This window comes from Barbus barbus (genome assembly GCF_936440315.1).
Source record: "Barbus barbus genome assembly, chromosome: 8".
NCBI classification, from domain to species: domain Eukaryota; kingdom Metazoa; phylum Chordata; class Actinopteri; order Cypriniformes; family Cyprinidae; genus Barbus; species Barbus barbus.
In genome coordinates, this window is record NC_136736.1 from 16,009,288 (window position 1) to 16,032,129 (window position 22,842).

The 22,842-nt window shown below is 36.0% G+C and overlaps 1 protein-coding gene across 2 annotated transcripts in view; it reads right to left on the reverse strand.

Annotated features, from left to right (window-relative positions):
• Positions 1-22,842, reverse strand: part of vps8 (VPS8 subunit of CORVET complex) — a 147,710-nt gene that overhangs the window by 110,708 nt on the left and 14,160 nt on the right. For both annotated transcript variants that reach the window (XM_079423477.1, XM_079423476.1), the window contains 11 exons: positions 20,367-20,520; positions 17,924-17,983; positions 14,446-14,553; positions 14,078-14,158; positions 13,818-13,988; positions 12,636-12,710; positions 4,484-4,519; positions 4,304-4,394; positions 3,977-4,023; positions 2,880-2,969; positions 2,017-2,063 (listed from right to left, as the gene is read on the reverse strand). In XM_079423477.1, the coding sequence (XP_079279603.1) occupies positions 2,017-2,063; positions 2,880-2,969; positions 3,977-4,023; positions 4,304-4,394; positions 4,484-4,519; positions 12,636-12,710; positions 13,818-13,988; positions 14,078-14,158; positions 14,446-14,553; positions 17,924-17,983; positions 20,367-20,520 (960 nt within the window). The remainder of the gene's footprint in view (positions 1-2,016; positions 2,064-2,879; positions 2,970-3,976; positions 4,024-4,303; positions 4,395-4,483; positions 4,520-12,635; positions 12,711-13,817; positions 13,989-14,077; positions 14,159-14,445; positions 14,554-17,923; positions 17,984-20,366; positions 20,521-22,842) is intronic.

A 22,842-nucleotide genomic window follows, 5' to 3' on the forward strand; every position in this document is an offset into this window, starting at 1 on the left:
TCTTCTGTTAATAAAAAAAGGTTTGAAAAGCTGCTTTGTCATAACTGCATACCATATTGGAAGCCTATACTGAGAGAGGGGCATGAATATTGTGTTGGACAATGTAGGATCTTGGAGGAAAGCCTGAGAGCCACTGCTGAAGATACTAAATGCAGCTCTTGAACAGTATTATTCACAGGACTTATATAGGTATTCAATGATATAGGTATTCGACAAATAACTGTCCTGAAACTTCTCTCATTCTTAAAAACCTTAAGATCCTGAACCACTGGACTACTCTAATCATCGGTCGGTTGTGGGATGACTAGTTGACCATTCCAAAGCAATTCGATTGAGCATACTAGTATTCAGTATGGTATAGCTCAAAGCACTGTGGTATTACCACAATATACCATCAAAGTACCAGCTCAGAATAAATGTAGGTCAATGTTGTTCACCGGAAGATTATCCTTTGGCAAAACTGCTAGAAATTCTGTGTGGCTGAATAAAGAGGTTAGACTTATATAGGAACAGCAGGAGGTTGAGGGAAGGGTGATCAGTGGTGCTGCATCCCGCTGATCTGAGAACTGCTGCTGAAATTGTGCTGAGGGCGTGGAGCTAACATGATAGGGAGTTTTAGCCGGGTTAATCGAGGTGCAGAGATCTGCTCTTCATCACACTTCAATGTATGTCACGCATGAACGTCATGCTCTCAAGATGGAAACATATCAGAATTAGCCAAACAATTATATTCTAAACAAAAAAAAAAAAACTACACCTGAAAATGATGAAAATTTCTATAATTATTTCTATCACTCCTTTCACTTATATATTTCACCTATTTATACATAGTATCAAAGCTCAATATATTGTCACAAAGCAGTGTGCGAAAATAACTTAAACTTTGTCTATAAGCGGTTTCGTACATTGCACTTTTAAAATGATTGACATTCAGATACGATAAAAGTACTTGCAAAATCATTCATTCCAGACTTGTAAATAAAAGTCTAAAATAAATATGACAATTTAACCTTTTTGAATCTTTTAAATTTTCATTCTTATTTCTGAAATAGTAAAAGATGTTTTACACTTGTAGTGCAGGCCATATTGTAGCATACAACTTTCCAACTCTAGCACCAGTGCTATGTGCAAAGAAAGAATGAAAGAATTAATTAATTAATTAACCCAGTCATTCATATTACGTAATTCAAAGCAATTTAAGCTCCATAGTTCAAGTTGAAAATTTTGATACAACTATATTACACAATAACTATACAATTAAGGTCAGTAAGCAATTAGTAAGTTTGGGGTCAGTGAGAATTATTTTTCCACAATTTCTTTAAATTTTAATTAAATTAAATAAATTGAAAAAAAGTGAGAGGAAAGACCTACATTACAGAAAAAAATCTACATCTGAAATCTTTTTATTCATCAAAGAATCGAAAAATGGATGGCTTTCAGAAAAATATTAATCAGCTGTTTTCAACGTTGATAATAATAAGAAATTATTCTTGAACAGCAAAATAGCATATTAGAATGATTTATGAAGGATCATGTGACACTAAAAACTGGAGTAATGGCCACTACAAAATTCAGCTTTGACATCACAGGAATAAATTACATTTTACAATATATTACAAACTGTTCTTTTAAATTACAATTACTTTAATATTATTTCACAACGTTACTGTTTACTGTATTTTTAATCAAATAAAAGCAGCCTTGATGAACAGATGATGTTAAAAATATTTTAAAAAATCCTACCAACCCCAAACTTTTGAATGGTAGTGTTGTTATTTTTTTTTTTTTAATCCATTTTTTTTTTTTTACTAAGGGTCTGAAATGATTTTCAGTGGTAAATGATTTAATGGTTAAATTATATTGAAACCAGAACATTTAATTAATGCTTCAGGCTTGTTTTGCAAATTCTGGGATGATTCTCAGAAAAACAACAGGTTCAGAGTACACACATATAACAGCATGCTATATAGTGTGTGTACTGTATGTGTGCAGGAAAAGAGGTGTGTACACACTCACGTTCTCTGCAGGAGGAGACAATAATCCACCATGACAGGAACCACGTCCTGCAGAGGAGAAGAGAGAAAGAACAAGCAGCAGCAAGAAAAGATGGAGCGATGGGGTTTGAAGGAATAGAAGAACAAGAAAAAAGATAGTGAGAATTCATTAATTCATGATAATAAAATGTATTAATAACATCAGGGCTACCAAAGTAAACTAGAAAATGTGTTTGTAGAACTTGGAAGAAAGCTTAACAGATTTCTACAGAACTAGAACAATGCAGATTTATAGAATCAATAAATAAGCAACAAATAAATGTTAAAAATATTGTGAATCTTTTTTATCTGATATATATCCCAGTAGAAACACAATCCAACGAATATGGGTGAAGTAATTAAATATGCAAATTTCTCGTGGTAAAACTGACTTTGAAAGTGTGTCTGACAGACACAGTTATAGCAGCATAACATTCCACATTGCCCTAGATATACAGAGCTAAATCTGACATTTGGCCATGGTGAGTGCCTTATTTTTGTGATGACAGAGTGCTTCTTAATGGCAAAAAGAAACTGGAGAGCGAGCGAGACCCAGAGGAAGGGGAGAGGTGACATTAGTGGGCCATTATTGTATGTGGTTTCCATCTTATGATGAGATGCGGTTTAAAAAAGGATGCCACAGGCCTAAAGACTGACATAAAGGAGACTGTCTACATCGCTCTCAGTCTGCTCTCCTCACCTCTCTAAAAAGCCTCTATAATGCTAAAAAGTCTTCAGCTCTGTCTTAGTCACTTGTTAAATAATATCTACGTTTTTAAATACTCATAATATGGAAAACTGATAAGATAACCCCATTTGAGAGGGCTTCTATTGGTGACCCATTACCTGGAAGTGCTGTTCCATCACCTGGATTTTCCCTTGCTCTGGACATTTTTTCAGAGAGCGATCCAAATACTGTAACAAAATTTCCACCATCTGTGAAGAAAGAAAATCATCAGAGAACGTTGTCTTTTATTTGCACAAGTTAATTTAGCCATCATAACTATCATTTACAGCGCTACAGATAAATTAATTTTGAAATCGGTTATACAGGAAAATCAAATACTGTCTCAATAAGGAAAAAACTAATTCACAGTATAAAGAAGTGGGATTCCAATAGGATCCTTAAGAGAACAAAGCTCAAATATTTTTAATCAATGGATTTAAACCCCATACCAGCTCAACCAAGCTACTATCCTGTTCTACTCTACTGTTTTAGGCCATTATCCTGTTGAAGGATGAAACCCTTACTAAGATTAAGTAAACTAGAGGGTGCTGCAATTTGTTTTTCGGCTAAGGTTGGCAACACTGTATGCAGCAAAAAGTCCCAGACCAATACGCTTGCACTTCCATGTTTGATGTCACACAATGAGGGCTTACTTTACTTGCAGCATAAAAAAACACTGTGATGAACAAAGATTGGTCCATAAGACCTCCAACCCTTCTTCAGTACTCGGTGGTATGTCATGGCATACACAAGCCTCTTTTTATTATTTAGAACATGGAGGTGTTCTAAAATATTTCACAGGTAGTGCATAGATTGTGCATCCCTTGTTCCAACTGCTTCCTATCCACCTGTATAAAGTAAGCCTATGGGCAAGACTGCCGGTTCATTAACTGCTATAGGGAAATAATGAGAAGAATAAAAATGTGCAGTAAACGGTAAAAGTGTTTACACTACAAACCAGTGTGTTCGTAATTAAGATAATGCATTAAAATAATATGGTAAGACACCAATTTTCAATATCAAGCAGCAAATCTAACTGTTTTGTGCAGCTAAAAATAGCTGGACACAGATGAGACCGGAAGCTAGACCCATAGAATTTACAAATGGCCCAGCCCATTTTTACGGGAAGAAAAAGGTGGATACAAGAGTTTGTTTGTTTTTTAATTGAAGGAAAGATGTATGTACAGCAGTGTCACTGCATTAACAAGAATCTTACCTTGTCTGCAACCACTCCTTTTCTCTTTGCAGGGTCTGCAAATAAACCTGTTACATAAACATTAGTTCTACATTAGTATCTGCATTTTGTGGTATCATTAAAGCATTTGAATCTTAATTCTATCAAACAGTATTCGAAATCCTTTCGTACAAGAATTCTGAAGTTCTTGGAAAATGCAAGACTATATCATTTGTAACTTGCATAATTACAAATTAAAAGCTTTGAGGTCTGAAAACTGTAATCATTTTCACAGAAATTGAGAAAATAACAGTCTTTTGGTTCAACAGAAGCGTAGATTTTAGAGTGGATGTGAACAGAAGGACCGACCTAGTACAGCTTTGGCGGTACCCTCGTGGAAGGACCAGGCAAGAGACAGAGCCTCCATGAACTTCTCCTGCTTCAACAGATGGTCTACACGCTGCAGGACGGCAGAAGTCCCATTACTATCAGATTCATTATTGTGACTCAGATATAACATTTGTGATGTGCTATAAAATGATGCCTTACCTCACGCCAGTTCCTCAGGGTCATGATGTGCACAGACTACAAAAAAAACAAAAAAACAACAGGGATTAATTAACAAATCTGAAACGGGGCTGAACAACAAGGGAGGCCTGATCACCCAGAGCAGTGCAAGAGAGTTTTGAGCCAAATGATAGAACTGTCAATTTTACCAGATGGATGTTGCTCTGTTGCTATATCTTCAATTGCTCATCACAAAAATACATCAACAAAACAAAACATTGTTATTGCAAATTGTACTGATTTAAATACATTACCAAATTTTATATGTGGCTGATATAGGAATGGTGGTATTTTAAACAACTAGCACATTTGGTGGGGAAAAAAGAACAGAAAAAAATTTGATAGATCGATAGATATAGATATATATATATATATATAATTATTTTTTCCCCACCAAATGTGCCAGTTGTTTAAAATACCATACATATATATACACATATACATATATTTTCAACAATAATAGTTAAATTAATAATAATAAAGTTATTTTAATTTTTAATAATATTTTACAACATTACTTTAACACATTTTTCACATTGAACACCTTACTGACCCCAAAGCTTTAAATAATAATAATATTAATAATATAAAATTATACTTTTTAATTGGCCCCCTAAAACGTTTATTATATTTAGAATGGACCAGTGAAAATGAACAAAGCCCAGTGAAGTATATGTATTTGCCATTAAATGTATTAATAGAGCATAAAATTTGAATCATTCATAAAACTTAAGGTCACATTAGATGTTTATTCAAGCACTGGCTGAGTTATTAAATAAGCAGCACTTGGGGGAAATGATACAGGCCACAGGAATTAATGTGACCTCCCAGAGCTGGCCCACTACCATGTCTAATGGATGACCCACAGGCAATTTTAATGCAATCCTTCCTTCTCCCCCTCCCTCCAGTTGCCCCTCTCTCCTTCATTTCTCTTCCCTTCCCTCCCTCTGGCTGCAGGTAACAGGAAGTTCAATGAGGACATCACGGAGAGCAGACCTCAATGAATATTCAGGATATGCATGATGTGTGATTAGCATAATAGCACTTGAGTGTGCCATAGCTCAGTCAGAGGGCCCTGGAGGAGTCAGCCAAACTTACAGCTGAACACAGGCCACCCAACATGTGCTACCAGACTGAGAGTTTACAAGATACCCTTGCAAATCCCATGTATTCATTTTTGCAAATCTTCATAAGATGAATACATGAGAAGATTATTCTGCTGTGGACAACACATGGAGTGACATGGTGACTGGCTTAATTCCTGATAATCTAGTTCAGATCAAAAGTTTTAAAAGGAATTCTTCACCTAACCATGGAAATTTGCTGAAAATGTACTCATCCTTAGGCCATCCGTGATGTAGGTAAGCTTGTTTCTTCATGGAAACAGACATTTGAAGAAATTTAGCATTACATCACTTGCACAAAAGTGGATGCTCTGCAGTGAATGGGTGCCGTCAGAATAAGAGTCCAAACAGCTGACAAAAACATCACAATAATGTAATTAAAGTAATCCACACGACTCCAGTCCATCAATTAGTGTCGTGAAATTATAAATTGTGTTTATAAGAAACAAATCCATCATTCAACTTTTTTTGTTTGTTTTGTTTACTTTAAACTGTCACTTCTGGGGCCTGTTCCATAAAACAATTCTGACTTATTTTCACTTGATTTGGTTTCTGAAAGCAAAATTACCATAGCTCAAGCTCAGTCACTGTGGCAACTTACGCTGGCAAACTAACCTGGTCCGGAGCAAGCTAACTGTCAGGCTAAGCTGAGCTCCTCTAACACTGACCAATAGGAACGCATCAATATTACTACTGACTCTCTCACATACAATCAGTTGAATTTATTATCGGTCCAAAAATAACAGATATACAGAATATACCGAAAATACACCTTAAATAATCAACAAAAAAAAAAAAAGGCTATTTAATTTAATGTATATATTTAATGTATTGTGCCCAAAATGTAGGCTAATGACATTTTAACATTGTGGCTACTAGTGCATTCAGTTGATCAGAAGTTTCTAGCCATGCAGCCTTTCTCTCTGAATTTATGACAGCTGTACCTATGGTTATTAGAACATTAAAACATTACAATCTAAAATGGCTCTTTAAAGCATTAAAGCATAAAAACACAATCAAAAGTGAAAATTAAAAATTTAAATAAATAATAGAAATCCGAGTACGTATTAACTGATAAGAGGAACACACATTTAACTCATTTGAGCTATTGCTGTAGGCTATTAGCCAGCTTACATTCGATTAACAGTTACTGCTATCATAAAAATACACTTAAATGTAGGATTAAAATTCTATGTGTCACATTTAATGTCCAACAACAAATATTTTTAGCAAAATGTATATTTTATTCAGAATTCTTGCACTATTATTCTATCCTGCTCTGTCTGTGTAGCGCGCATGCGCGCCGCAGCGATCGTTCACTCGCGTAAGCCCCGCCCACTCCTGACAGCTAAATGGATATATTGCATGACTTTCTGACATTTACAGAGAAAAAATATACCTGTGACGTGTCAGTTATGCACTGAGGAAAACACAATGTTTCAAATGCGTTAAACAGCACAAATATTCGCTGTTTGCTATGGTGGATCGATTTGATCCATGATCGACATTAAGGGCTGCTTCAGAATACGCGTGTTCGTCACATTATCCTGACTCATTGAACCTGGATCGAATTAGTCAGATTGCGTGAACTTGAATTGTGGTTTATGAAACCGATTTAGTCCCGATTGATTTGTTAGGTTATTTCAAGTCAGGTTTTGGACTTTAATCCCCACTTTTCTTAGCGTCTTTTATGGAACAGGCCCCTGGCTAAAATGAGTGCTCTATTGCTTTCTCCAGTGACAAAGTTGTCTCACTTAATAAGGAAAGAAATCAAGCACTATTTACAAACAGTTCTAAACAAATATGTTGGTGGATTTTGATGTGAGAGGACAACAGCGAACGGACTTTTTAATCAGAAGAACCATTATTACGTATTCATATTTTGGTCAGAAGCAACCATTTGAAGTCAAAAACATCTTAATGATGGATTTGTTTCTTACAAACACATAGCTTTTCATATCACAAAATGTTAATTGATGGACTGAAATGAAGTAATGAATTATAGTGATATTTCATCAGAGGTTTGCACTCTCATTCTGACGGCACCCATTCACTGCAGAGCATCCACTTGTGAGCAAGTGATGTAATGCTACATTTCTCCAAATCTGTCCCACGAAGAAACAAACTCATCTACATCTTGGATGGCTTGAGGGGGAGTACATTTTCAGCTATTTTTTTTGGGTGAACTATTCCTTTAATTAGTTTAATATACATGACTAATATCATCAAATCAGCTTTTTAAAGATGGAATTTTCACTAGCCAGTTTCAGACAATTCGTTCAACATTTTACCGAGATAAACATCCAACACATTGTTAAAAATCATTTTCTCATTAGCTAAATGTTTTGTCTGTCAAAAATGTATCACGAAGCCAAAGGCTGGCAGTTTACGGTGATAAATTATAGGATATACATGTATCTCTCAAAATGTCACAAAATCTGACTGCACTGCTTGGACGCAAGCTCATTTTGTTTCTGAGAGTAATTTATGGCATCATGTACAGTTCTATACCATGAACACAGATTGCATCATTTCTTGGAGAAACATAATGGAGGTTGAATCTTTTTAGACAAAATCTGATGTAAACAGAGAATATATCAACATTTCTTAAGAGTTTACACGTTTGTGGATGTTGTTGGATGTTTTACCCTGGCAAACTGTCGCTTGTGATGGACAATTCACCCAAGTATGACGGATTAGATTTGTCTCATAATAAAAGTATGAAGTCCTATATTACTGTTGTTAGAGCATCTATATTATAAAACAAATACTAGATACTGACATTAAACTCTTATATCTTTAATGGCAATTTTTACCCTATATAGTATAAGTAAACAAACTAAACAAAGTAACTGAGGTCACCCCTCTTCCATTTTCAATCGATTAGTGTAAGAGACCTCTCACAAAACAAAGAAGATCAAAGCATATTCTCAGAGTAAACTTTCAGAATTACAACCTCTTTGTGTTGCTCTAGTCCTTGCATTGCCGCAGGCTCTTAAGATGTCACATGCTGACTGCTGAGACTGTACCTGATTCTGTAGCACCCTTGTTTTTGCAATTTTGTCAAATTGGATACAAATTCAGAGCTAAGAGCATGAATTTGTTTAATGATGTAGCTGCCCACAGCACTGTTTACTCTTATTAAACAGTATTTTATTTCGTTCTAAGCAGTTTCCATTTGGCAAAAAGAACACATGAATATATATATATATATATATATATATATATATATATATATATATATATATATATATATATATATATATATATATATATATATATATATATATATATATATATATATATATACACACATACAGTATATTATATATATAGGCAGTTCTGAAGGCAAAAGGGGGTCCAAGGGAGATAATTTTTTAAATAAAGATAATTTATATGTATATAAAGATAATATACATACAGTCATTGCCAAAAATATTGGCACCCTTGTTAAATATGATCAAAGAAGGCTGTGAAAATTAACCTGCATTGTTAATCCTTTTGATCCTTTATTTAAAAAATTAACACAAATCTAACCTTTCATTGGATAATAAGAATTTTAAATGGGGGGGAAATATCATTTTATTATGAAATCAATGTTTTTCTCTAATACACATTGGCCACAATTAACGGCACCCTTTTATTAAATACTTTTTGAAACCTCCATTTGTCAGTTTAACAGCTCTAAATTTTCTCCTATAATGCCTACTGAGGTTAGAGAACACCTGACAAGAGATCAGAGACCATTCCTTCATCCAGAATCACTCCAGACCCTTCAGATTCCCAGCTCCATGTTGGTGCTTTTCCTCTTCAGTTCACCTCACTCATTTTCTACAGGGTTCAGGTCAGAGGACTGGAATGGCCAGCAGAAGCTTGGTTTTGTGCTCAGTGACCCATTTTTGTGTTGTTTTTGAGGTTTGTGTTTGGATTATTGTACGGTTGGAAGATCCAAACATGGCCCATTATAAGATTTCTAACAGAGTCAGTCACATTTTTTTATCTGTTGGTATTTGATAGAATCCATGATGCCATGTGTCTAAACAAGATGTCCAGGACCTCCAACAAAAATATAGGCCCACAACATAAAAAATACAGCAGTATATTTAATTGTACACATGGGGTCATTTTTATCCCTGTTCACCAAATTTACTGCTAAAAAGCTAATTTTTTGTTGCCTAATGGTTAGAGAATTGGACTCGTAATCGAAAGGTTGCGGGTTCGAGTCCCCGGCCGGCAGGGATTGTAGGTGGGGGGAGTGAATGTCCAGCGCTCTCTCCACCCTCAATACCACAACTGAGGTGCCCTTGAGCAAGACACCGAACCCCCAACTGCTCCCCTGGCGCCGCAGCATAAATGGCTGCCCACTGCTCCGGGTGTGTGTTCACGGTGTGTGTGTGTGCATTTGTTCACTACTCACTGTTGTGTAGTGGATGGGTTAAACGCAGAGCACCAATTTCGAGTATGGGTCACCATACTTGACAATACGTCACGACTTAAAACCGACTTACTTAAAGTACCAGTCATGTCTGATAACTGAATATGCTGGAGTTTGTTTTTGGATGAGCTAGGATAATTTTTCTTGAAACCCTCCCAAACAACATGTGGTGATGTCTGACTATTTTTTTAAGGTCTTCTGACCCCGAGACTCAACTATTTTCTGTAATTCTCCAGCTGTGGTCTTTGGAGTCTTTAGCCACTCAAATTCTCCTCACCGTGCATTAGGACGATATAGATACACGTCCTCTTCCAGGCAGTTTCGTAACATTTTATGTTGATTGGAAATTCTTATTATTGCCCTGATGGTGGAAATGGGAATTTTCACTGATCTAGCTCTTTTCTTAAAGCCACTTCGCTAATTTGTGAAGCTCAGTTATCTTTTGCAGCACATCAGAAATATATTATTTGGTTTTTCTCATTGTGATGGATGAATTTGGGCTTTGTTTTCCCTCCTATTTATATTTCTATGAAACAGGAAGCCATGGCTGGATAATTTCATGTTCATAATCACCCAGGAGTGCTCAAAATTGTGATTATGAATGGGAATATACTTCAGATATTTTACTCATAAGAATTTCTAGGGGTGCCAATAATTGTGTCCAGTGTGTATTTAAGAAAAACATTTCATAATGATATTTACCCCCATTTTAAATTCTTATTATCCAATGAAAGGTTACATTTTTGTGAAAAGATCAAAAGGATTAACAATGCACAGCCTTCTTTGAACATATTTACCAAGGGTGCCGATATTTTTGGCCATGACTGTGTATATATATATATATATACACAGAATGGTGGGAAAGAATCCAGGAAATCACATTGTAGGATTTTTAATGAATTAATTGGTAAATTCCTCTGTAAAATAAGTATTTGGTCACCTACAAACAAGCAAGATTTCTGGCTCTCACAGACCTGTAACTTCTTTAAGAGGCTCCTCTGTCCTCCACTCGTTACCTGTATTAATGGCACCTGTTTGAACTCGTTATCAGTATAAAGGACACTCACACTCCAAACTCCACTATGGCCAAGACCAAAGAGCTGTTGAAGGACACCAGAAACAAAATTGTAGACCTGCACCAGGCTGGGAAGACTGAATCTGCAATAGGCAAGCAGCTTGATGTGAAGAAATCAACTGTGGGAGCAAATATTAGAAAATGGAAGACATACAAGACCACTGATAATCTCCCACGATCTGGGGCTCCACGCAAGATCTCACCCCGTGGGGTCAAAATGATCACAAGAACAGTGAGCAAAAATCCCAGAACCACACGGGGGGACGTAGTGAATGACCTGCAGAGAGCTGGGACCAAAGTAACAAAGGCTACCATCAGTAACACTACACCGCCAGGGACTCAAATCCTGCAGTGCCAGACGTGTCCCCCTGCTTAAGGCAGTACATGTCCGGGCCCGTCTGAAGTTTGCTAGAGAGCATTTGGATGATCCAGAAGAGGATTGGGAGAATGTCATATGGTCCGATGAAACCAAAATATAACTTTTTGGTAAAAACTCGTCGTGTTTGGAGGAGAAAGAATGCTGAGTTGCATCCAAAGTACACCATACCTACTGTGAAGCATGGGGGTGGAAGCATCATGCTTTGGGGCTGTTTTTCTGCAAAGGGACCAGGACGACTGATCCGTGTTAAGAAAAGAATGAATGGGGCCATGTATCGTGAGATTTTGAGTGAAAACCTCCTTCCATCAGCAAGGGCATTGAAGATGAAACGTGGTTGGGTCTTTCAGCATGACAATGATCCCAAACACACCGCCCGGGCAACGAAGGAGTGGCTTCGTAAGAAGCATTTCAAGGTCCTGGAGTGGCCTAGCCAGTCTCCAGATCTCAACCCCATAGAAAATCTTTGGAGGGAGTTGAAAGTCTGTGTTGCCCAGCGACAGCCCCAAAACATCCAAAAATACCAGCAACAGTGTGTGAAAACCTTGTGAAGACTTACAGAAAACGTTTGACCTCTGTCATTGCCAACAAAGGGTATATAACAAAGTATTGAGATTAACTTTTGTTATTGACCAAATACTTATTTTCCACCATAATTTGCAAATAAATTCTTTAAAAAATCAGACAATGTGATTTCCTGGATTCTTTCTCCCCATTCTGTCTCTCATAGTTGAAGTGTACCTATGATGAAAATTACAGGCCTCTCTCATCTTTTTAAGTGGGAGAACTTGCACAATTGGTAGCTGACTAAATACGTTTTTGCTCAACTGTGTGTGTATATATATAGTTCTGCTCAGAAACATCTCAAAATGATCAGCATTTACCTCACAATACCTGGTCGGTGCACTTAAAATCATGTAACCAAATATAGCACTGGACTATAATATAATTAGCTGTGATTAGCAGTTAGAAATATGACAGAAGGATTTCCTTACTACCACAATGTTTGTGCTTTACTATACTATACTGGAAGCTTGCACAGAACTGAAATTTGAGCAATGTAGAAAGTCCATTCTTGTGTGCTGTTTTGTGCTTGTGTTCAGAGTTATCATGAGTGGCTTTACCTTTGTTCCCAGATACATGATCTGGCCTGCATAACTGCAAACAGACTGGTAACATGTCTTCTCTCCAACTAGAGCCTAAAGATGTACAGAGGAATAGTGATTTAATGTCTTCACCTTTATATACAAAGAAAAAATCCTTTATCTTTATATGCCAGTCACTCAATGTGAAGATTCCTTCTATAGTTCCTATACATCTCATGAATTGGCCATTGTGTTTATGAATATAACGTTTAGGTAAATGACTTAAATGACTTAGGTAAAATACTTTAATCTATGCTCTTTACAACCAGATCTCAGCCTCGGCCTCATTGTCTATCAGATGTAAATTGTATACTGGCTGGCCTCAAATGATGACTCCTGTCTACATGAAAGTAACATTTTTATTCATTTTCTTCATAGAGAAATTATCTTAATATAGAGATTTTTTTTGGTCATAGAGATTTTTCAAGACAGACCTACCATGCATTCTGAGATGATCATTTACCTAAAAAATTGTGCTTAGAAGCAGAACGCAATGTACTGTAATTTTTTATAAGTGCTATTTTAGCATTATTTATATAATATTATAGAATTTGTTCATATTTATTTAACATTTATTTTTATATTTTAAATTGTCATTTTGATTTTATGTGCTTTTTTCTTTAGTTTTTGCTTGTAATATTTAGATTCTATTTATTTTTGCTTAATTTTTATTAATTTTAGTACTTTATTTCAGTTAGTTGTCTAAGCAACATGTCTAATTTTCCTAGCATTTTTTAAAGTAAAAATTTATTGAATATTCATATTTTATTTTACTTCAGCTTAATTTTTTTTTTTTTTTTTTATTATTATTTTACATGTAATTACATTGTGCGTACTTGAATTGATTCTTTAAGTATTCTTTAAGATGATTTCTCTCATTTTTAAATACTTTCAATATTTTAATACTCAATAAATTGTAATGTCATGATATTTCTTAGCTACAGTGATTTATGTTTCCTCATCAAGCTGGATGATTGAAGGCCACAAATACTTCATTCTTCATATTTTTTAATCTTTATGAAGAAAATAAATGGGGAAAAAAAATATTTCCAAAACCTAGGTCATGGGAAAAAGGGGGCATTCACTGTTCCACACTATAAAGTACAACATGCACCAGACTAAATGCTGAAAACTCTGGCATATCAAGATCCTAGTCTTTACCAGTGCTTGGCTGACATTTCCACCAGTAGCGAGGGATTTAAAATGGCTGCTGTTATAAACCAGCTGCAGCTCGGCCATGTCCACTGTTTCCAGTTCCTCCTGACTGGGCCGGTCCACCACTCGCAGCTTCTCTGTGCTGTCCATTAACACAAGTGTACGGGGGTTTATCCACTGCCAAGAGACAAGAGACAACATGAAACAATGCACACTGCTATAAAGGTAATCAAACTCGTATGATTGTTAGTGAGGGTCTGACTCACGCTCAGACTGATGAGGTCACAGTTGAGTTGAAGCTGTCTCTGTTTGATGACATGGATGGTGCCAGACTCATCCTTTTTAACCTGAGCACCAAAACAACAGAGTGGGTTGATTACTGGATGACCTTATTTAAAGGTGAAGTATGTCATTTCTGTTCCAGCAGCAGAACTAAACAGATGTATGACTTGTTTCCTAACTACTTTCAACCACTCATAAATATCAGAAATGTCTCAAACAGTTATCCCTCCCCAAACTCACGCTATTTGTGTGTCTGGCCACTAGGGATGTTCAAATAGAACAGAAATGCCACACTTCACCTTTAAGTCTACATTCTTTTTATCACTTTGAAAACAGTGTTGCTCAAACAGACCAGCAGGAAGTGGATGGTGTCTCCTCTACAGAAAGCCAGAACTGGGTTGATTGTTTTCTGTACTGCCACAAACTGCCAAGCCAACAAGGGAACACTCGCAGGATCCGTCTGCATTCAAAAACATTTAAAAATGTATGAGATATTTAGAACTGCAATGATCAGAGTCCAGACCAAAGACGCAGATATCCTGCTACTTCCTTGTTCGCATTGTATGTTCTTATTGTCACATTTTCTAGTGCTTTTTGGCAGTGTTGGGTAAGTTACTTTCAAAAAGTAATTAATTACAGTTACTAATTACTTCATCAATATTGTATTTAAATTACTTTACTAATTACTCTATCTGAAAAGTAACCTAGTTACTCAATAAGTAACTTAATTATTCAAATCGCTAATTAGGCTACATCTTAAAATCCCTATAAACCTTAATAGAAATTAAACTCTATATTCTTTCAATTCGAGTCAAACATAGAATAGTTTTGCCTTTTAGCTTTAAAACAACTGTAATACTTAAACATTTTTATGAAAACAATGTAACCACCTTTGGTTAACAAATAGAAATACTCTGCAAAATATCTGAATAACAAAAAGGCTTAAAAGTTAAACAATACATTTCAGTTTGGCAAGATGTTCAGGAAAAGCCCAACTAGTAAAATCTGTACAGGTTTATGTCAAAATAACACGTTAACTAATGTAGGAAAGAATAAATTACAGAAATGATCTTCTCTGCTGAATAATGTCAGATCGCGCTGTTCTTATGAGGTAAATTTCTCATAGCAGGTCTTCTTTCAAAAATGATGAATATTAGATGATTTTTTTTTTTCTTAATATTTTACTTTTTTTTTTGTATCTAGATGAGGGCATATGCGCGCAGGTGACTGCATATAATGAGCTCAGACACGGGAAAGACTGTACCTTGCTTTAGTTTCATACAGATTGCATAATCAGAAACATTAGTTTTTAATTTGAATTCGTTCAAGTGTCAAGTAGACACTTCAAGATTTTTAGATTCTATTGATTTTAGTCTTATATGTATCTGAGTCAGAGCTGGCCACAAATCACGTTTTGTGTGTGTGTGGCGGCGGGTGGTGGTGGTGGTGGTGGGGGTTCGGGGTGGGATGGGAAGCGTGCAATCTGTGATTGCGTGCAGTTTCTGACGCTCGTTAAAGCGTGCAATCGCTTTATTATGTGCGCTGTTTTACCGGTTTCACTTTCGCTTTCGAAACGATCACGTTCAGCAAGAAGGGGAGAGGATGGAAAGTGGGGGGCACCGTAACTCTGCCCGCGAATGCCCCCTCTTGGTGCCGGCCCTAAGGTTTCTCTGTGAATCAGGAAAATCTGAAAGTGAACGCACCCGCACGCGGAGGGTTAAAGCCGCTGCATTCAATATCTTTAGACGGTAAATTTAGATTTCAAATTCAATATTGCTTTTAGAACTGTTGAAATTATTTACTGTATGTAACGCAAGTACTTTATAAGTAACTGTAATTAAATTACCTAAAAATGAACAGTAATCCCTTACTTTACTTTTTCAGTGGATAAGTAATTTAATTACAGTAACGCGTTACTTAGTAACGCGTTACACCCAACACTGCTTTTTGGACCTCGCACTTAATTGGCATCTTTTCCTACCAGCAGAAATAATCATCACTATTTATTACAGTGAATTTTCCTATGAGAAGATGCCATGAAAATGTTTGAAGGCACCTCAGAACTCCTTCATAACCCAAATCAATCATGTGAGGTAAAATTGAGTGATATTTGCGTGCTAATGGGCAGCTGGTCCATGTGCTCTGTGCTAAATGAATCCAATTTAGCTCAATTTAATTGAAGAGAACAACTTCCACACAGGCATAAAGGAGACAATAGGCCAGAAGATGAATACCTTTCAACAGTCACTTCAGAACTTTTGTTTAGAGGTTTACAGAAATCTTAGCAGATGGTTTGCTTTATTTTGAACAACATTTTTTAATGGCTTCTCACTATGAAGCTCTGTGTGTGAGTTGTGTGGATTTTAAATGTAACTTCCAATAAAAGCAATGTGTGATATATCATTTTTTTTTTACTATAAATGTGAATAATCATTTACAGATATTCTGCTCTAAAGTCATCATAAAACAAAAGCTAAGACTGACTTCCGTATTGTGATATATTTCCACGTAAAATGCAAATATTTGACCCTGGAACACAAAACCAGTCGTAAGGGTCAATTTTCAAAAATTGAGATGTATACATCATCTGAACGGTGAAATAAATAAGCTTTCCATTGATGTATGGTTGATTAGAATAGGACAATATTTGGCAGAGATACAACTATTTGAAAATCTGAATCTGAGGGTGCAAAAAAAAAAAGTGAAAGGTGACGTGACGTGGCCAAGAATGGTTACCCATACTCAGAATTTGTGCTCTGCATTTAACCCATCCAAAGAGCACACATACAGCAGTGAACACACACCCGGAGCAGTGGGCAGCCATTTATGCTTCGGCGCCCGGCAAGCAGTTGGGGGCTCGGTGCCTTGCTCAAGGGTCTCACCTCAGTTGTGGTATTGAGGGTGAAGAGAGTGCTGTACATTCACTCCCCCCACCTATAATTCTTGCCGGACCTGAGACTCGAACTCGCAACCTTTAGGTTACGAGTCCAACTCTCTAAACATTAGGCCATGACTTCCCCCCCTAAATCTAAAATCAAAAAAATGTAAAAAAAAAATTACAAATCTAAATATTAAGAAAATCGCCTTTAAAGTTGTCCAAGTGAAGTCCTTAGCAATGCATATTACTAATCATAAATTAAGTTTTGATATATTTACGGTAGGAAATTTACAAAATATCTTCATGGAACATGATCTTTACTTGGCATAAAAGAAAAATCGATAATTTTGACCCATACAATGAACTGTTGGCTATTGCTACAAATATACCCGTGCTACTTATGACTGGTTTTGTGGTTCAGGGTCACATATATGAGCAATATATGTGCAATGGTCAATTATTCACAATAATACCATTAATATGAATTAAAAGAATTAATAAGATAAAATTAAGAATTCATGCCAACATAACTGCAACAAAACTAAATGCAACAAAACTTTTTTTTTTAATACAGTTAAAAAGCATGATGATCACTCGATGCACTGAAAGTACAGTTGTGATTCTACAGATAAACAAAGGTCTAATGAGTTTGGAACGACAAGACTGAGTAAATGTTGACAGAATTTAGAATTTTGGGCAAACTGTCCCTTAACGCGTGGTGACACTGCTATCAGGGCTGAGTAATGTAAGTTAAGGTGTGTATCATATTTACAGTTGAAGAGAGAAAAAAACCTAGAGATGCAGTCAATCGTGTATGTGCTGTGAAAAAAAATGCTAACATAAATCTTGAATACAGAGGTTATAAGTTTATCTATTAGATGGCGTGTTGATGGCTGTTGGAAAAGTAAACAGATACACACAAGAACACTGAGAATGAAAGTGTGTACTGCACCTTGCCGTAGGGAAAAGTCATCCACACTTTGAGTGAAGGCTTCAGTCCTATCAGCAGAATCTGTCAAAATAATGAGTTCAAAGGCTGAATAAAACTGCAGTCAAACAGAAACCAATCGAGTGTGTTTGGATGCTAGTAGCTGAGTGGTGACCCAAACAAACAAGCAATTCACAAGATATGACAATACAGTTAATTTACACACAAAAAAACTAAATAGAAGTAATGTGAAATACAAATTTCACCCCATTTAATGCAGATACAGTGACAGATATAGCACCGCTCAAAAGTTTGGAGTTAGTAAGATTATTCTGTCTGTAAGGCTCTTATGCTACAAAGGCTGCAATTATTTAATGAAAAATACAATAAAACAGTAAAAATGTGAAATGTCATTATCATTTAAAATAACTCTTCGTTTAAATTTTTTCAAATGCAATTTATTCCGGTGATGCAAAACTGAATTTAAGGCAGCCAATACTCCAGTCTTCAGCATTACATGATATTAAAATATATAAATATGTCAAACATTCTTATTATGTCAGCAACTGCGTTTTACAGTACTTCGTTTGGTCAGCTTGTTTGTCAGTGCTGTTACACGTTATATGCTACTTGTTCTCTGAGACCAATATGGAATGGCAGTTATGGAAACATGAGTTTTTAGCTGAATGAAGTTAAAAGAGAAACTGTTAATAAGTCCATTGGAAATAGGCCTAAAGGCTATTGCACACCGAGTCCGAATTTTTCGTCCGAAATTTTCGCACGTTGAAAAATAAATACGACCTCACGTTTTGTCAATCACGTTTGCACACTGCCTCCGAAATTTTTGTCCGTCAAAAAAAAAATTGGATCGGGTTCGATTTTTTGCGTTTTTCGCATCCGTATAAAGCATTTTGAGATGCTTTGAGAAGGTGTTTTGACAATTCAGAGCCACCGTACAAGCGAAAGCCAAAATCCAAAATAGTGTCAGACAAATTAATACACCCTCGTCTTGCAGCACAGAGCACTTTATGACAAACAAATTGCGGAATACAAAGATACAGAATATAAAGAACTTCTGTAGCCTATTTTTTTTATGCCTGGCGCGCACCTTTCCGATGCCGCAGTTCGGTGTGTGTGTGTTGGTGTATCCATACCTCAGACAGTCTCTGTTCAGGATAAATTGGTTCACGGAAATTGGTGGTCTTCTTTTTAATATGTGGATTCAGTATCGCTAGCAAAGTATCAAACTGAGGCACTGACATCCTGAAATAAACTTTGAATCTCTCGGGATAATCCCGCAGCTCTTTGATAAGGAGGTGGAACTCTCCTTCCTCTCTGCGCAATCTAAGGATTGGATGGACCCAATATTTCCTTTTTCTTTTTTTAAAAAGAGAGAGGACAACAAAATCATCCTCACTGCTTGAAGACATTTTGTATAGTTTTGCGATTTTTTTCGCAACGGATTAATTAAAACGCATCGGACTCAGTGTGCAAAGTCTCTGTGCGTGACGAATTTTTAAGATTGTGAATGCGAAAAAACGCATGCGAAAATTTCGGACTCAGTGTGCAGAGACCTTAAGACTGATTCACATGAAGAATGACAACTATGAACATTAAGTTTAAATAAAAAGCTACAACTCTAAAATAGAATTGACACAGAGGAATAATATCTTTGAAATCCCTTTTTAGAGTGATTTTCTTCAAGCTAATGAATGGCAAAAGACATTAACAACCATTCAAAATCCTTTCATTAAAACGTGCTCAAATACCTAAATGTTACATTAACTGAAAACCCAACACCACAAAAAAAAAATTGTTGATTATACAAAAACAAGCAAAAACCAAAGACCGAAATGTATCAATTTTGCCCTGAATAGCATAGACCCATCAAGATGCTATTTCAGGCTGAAAAGGAAAATTGACAATTTTGGAACTGTAGAGCAGGAGAGTTGTTTTTGACAATCGAACACATGAAACAAACACTGGGCCAAAACATGTATCAGGGTGCTGAATATGAGAAATACCTAGCCATTAAGTGCACTTTTCTTTTTTTTTCAGTTTCAAGAGATTTAATTTGGCACAAAACATGTTTATTCTCACTATAAATGAACCAGGCGTGCACACACTGAAACTGAATGGTCCAATTTTGCAAATTCTCCTACCGGTGCAACTACATTTTGGTTGCACTGGTGTGATTACAAAAGCATGTTTGATTATTTGCTGCTTTTATGGGAACCACCTAAAGCCAAAAATCCAAACATTTACCAAAATCTTCTGAAACAACAATAATGTATATAATAACATCTGCAAAAAAATCTTAAAAAAAAAAAAAAAAAAAAAAGTTTTATTAAAAGATAAACCCCACTTTTGAGCCTAATAAAAGATTGTGTGTGTTATATAGAACTGGTCTGAAAAAAAAAAAACAGTGAGTAGTCAGCAGTAGAAAGTACTGAATGTATGAGTATACCTTGGTGAGTGAGGCCATGGCCAGCAGGGAGTAGTGGGTAATGGGATGATCTTTCAGTTCAGGTCCAGCATGTAGAGGCTCAACACAGCAAACCTCACCTTTAGAACCACTGAATAAACACCTGGATTCACATGTTCTCATCCCCATTACCCTCCTAGATAGAGACAGAGAGAATGTGAGCACATTCATAATCCAGAACCACTCTAATAGAGTCCCAGCATTATAGCAGTGAATGATAGATACCTGTCAGGTTAATAAGAATGAATGTGTTTTTCACTCAACAAAAGCATTCAGTGGGAAATGAATGACAATTTCCTCCTTCAATAAGACTAGAGTCATAAGAGAATTCATCAATTGATAAAGATTCAGATAATTAGGTTTCTGTTGGAATCTCTAAGTTGAGGGATGTGACAGAGCTCTATTCTCTGCCATAGAAGCAATGGTAAGAAAAATGAATGAGAAATATCAGGTAAAATATGGCACAAAAAAATGAATGCTAACAATTGTTCAATATAATAATTTATAATGTTGAAATAGACTGGGTATACCATATTGGCGAAGTGGGACAGCATATCAAGTCATGATATTAACAATACAGCAATAAAATGACCGTGTAGTGAAGTGCATAATATTTTCACATTTACTTATTTACAGAATGGAAAAATATGAATGCAGGAAAGAAAGTGAAAAAAAAAAAAAAAAAAGTTGGTTAAGAACAGAAGCAGGAATATATACAGTGGCGTGAAAAAGTGTTGGCCCCCTTCCTGATTTTTTTGCATGTTTGTCACACTTTAAGGTTTCAGATCATCAAACAAATTTAAATATTAATCAAAGATAACACAAGTAAACACAACATGCAGTTTTTGAATTAAGTTTTTTTATTAAGAAGGGAAAACAATTGCAATGAGTGTTACAGCGCTGTGGAGGAATTTTGGCCCACTCATCTTGGCAGAATTGTTGTAATTCAGCCACATTGGAAGGCTTTCGAGCATTAACCGCCTTTTTAAGGTCATGCCACAGCATCTCAATAGTATTCAAGTCAGGACTTTGACTAGGCCACTCCAAATTCTTCATTTTGTTTTTCTTCAGCCATTCAGAGGTGGATTTACTGGTGTGTTTTGGATCATTGTCCTGCTGCAGAACCCAAGTTCGCTTCAGCTTGAGGTCACGAACAGATGGCTGGACATTGTCCTTCAGGATTTTTTGGTAGACAGCTGAATTCATGGTTCCATTTATCACAGCAAGTCTTCCAGGTCCTGAAGCAGCAAAACAGCCCCAGACCATCACACTACCACCACCATATTTTACTGCTGGTATGATGTTCTTTTTCTGAAATGCTGTGTTACCTTTACGCCAGATGTAATGGGACACACACCTTCCAAAAAGTTCAACTTTTGTCTCATCAGTCCACAGAGTATTTTCCCAAAAGTCTTGGATGTGAAGGGAAAACATCAAGATAAAACTGAGACGAGCCTTTATGTTCTTTTTGCTCAGCAGCGGTTTTCGTCTTGGAACTCTGCCATGCAGGCCATTTTTTCCCAGTCTCTTTCTTATGGTGGAGTCATGAACACTGACCTTAACTGAGGCAAGGGAGGCCTGCAGTTCTTTAGATGTTGTTGTGGGGTCTTGTGACCTCTTGGATGAGTCGTCGCTGCGCTCTAGGGGTAATTTTGGTTGGCCGGCCACTCCTGGGAAGGTTCACCACTGTTCCATGTTTTCGCCATTTGTGAATAATGGCTCTCACTGTGGTTCGCTGGAGTCCCAAAGCTTTAGAGATGGCTTTATAACCTTTTCCAGACTGATAGATCTCAATTACTTTCTCATTTGTTCCTGAATTTCTTTGGATCTCAACGATGTGTAGCTTTTGAGGATCTTTTGGTCTACTTCACTTTGTCAGGCAGGTCCTATTTAAGTGATTTCTTGATTGCGAACAGGTGTGGCTAGAGAAACTGAACTCAGGTGTGATAAACCACAATTATGTTTTAACAGGGGGGTGGGGGCAAACACTTTTTCACACAGGGCCATGTGGGTTTGGATTTTGTTTTTACTTCATAAAAAAAACCTTAATTTAAAAACTGCATGTTGTGTTTACTTGTGTTACCTTTGATTAATATTTAAATTTGTTTGATGATCTGAAACATTAAAGTGTGACAAACATGCAAAAAAAAAAAATCAGGAAGGGGGCCAACACTTTTTCACACCACTGTATATATATATATATATATATATATATATATATATATATATATATATATATATATATATATATATATATATATATATATATATATATATATATATATATATATATATATATATATATATATATATATATATATATATATATATATATATATATATATATATATATATATATATATATATATACACACAGTGCCCTCCATAAGTATTGGAACAGTAAAGACAAAATTGCTCTGTTGGCTGTGGAGTCAAGACATTTGCAAATATCATTAAA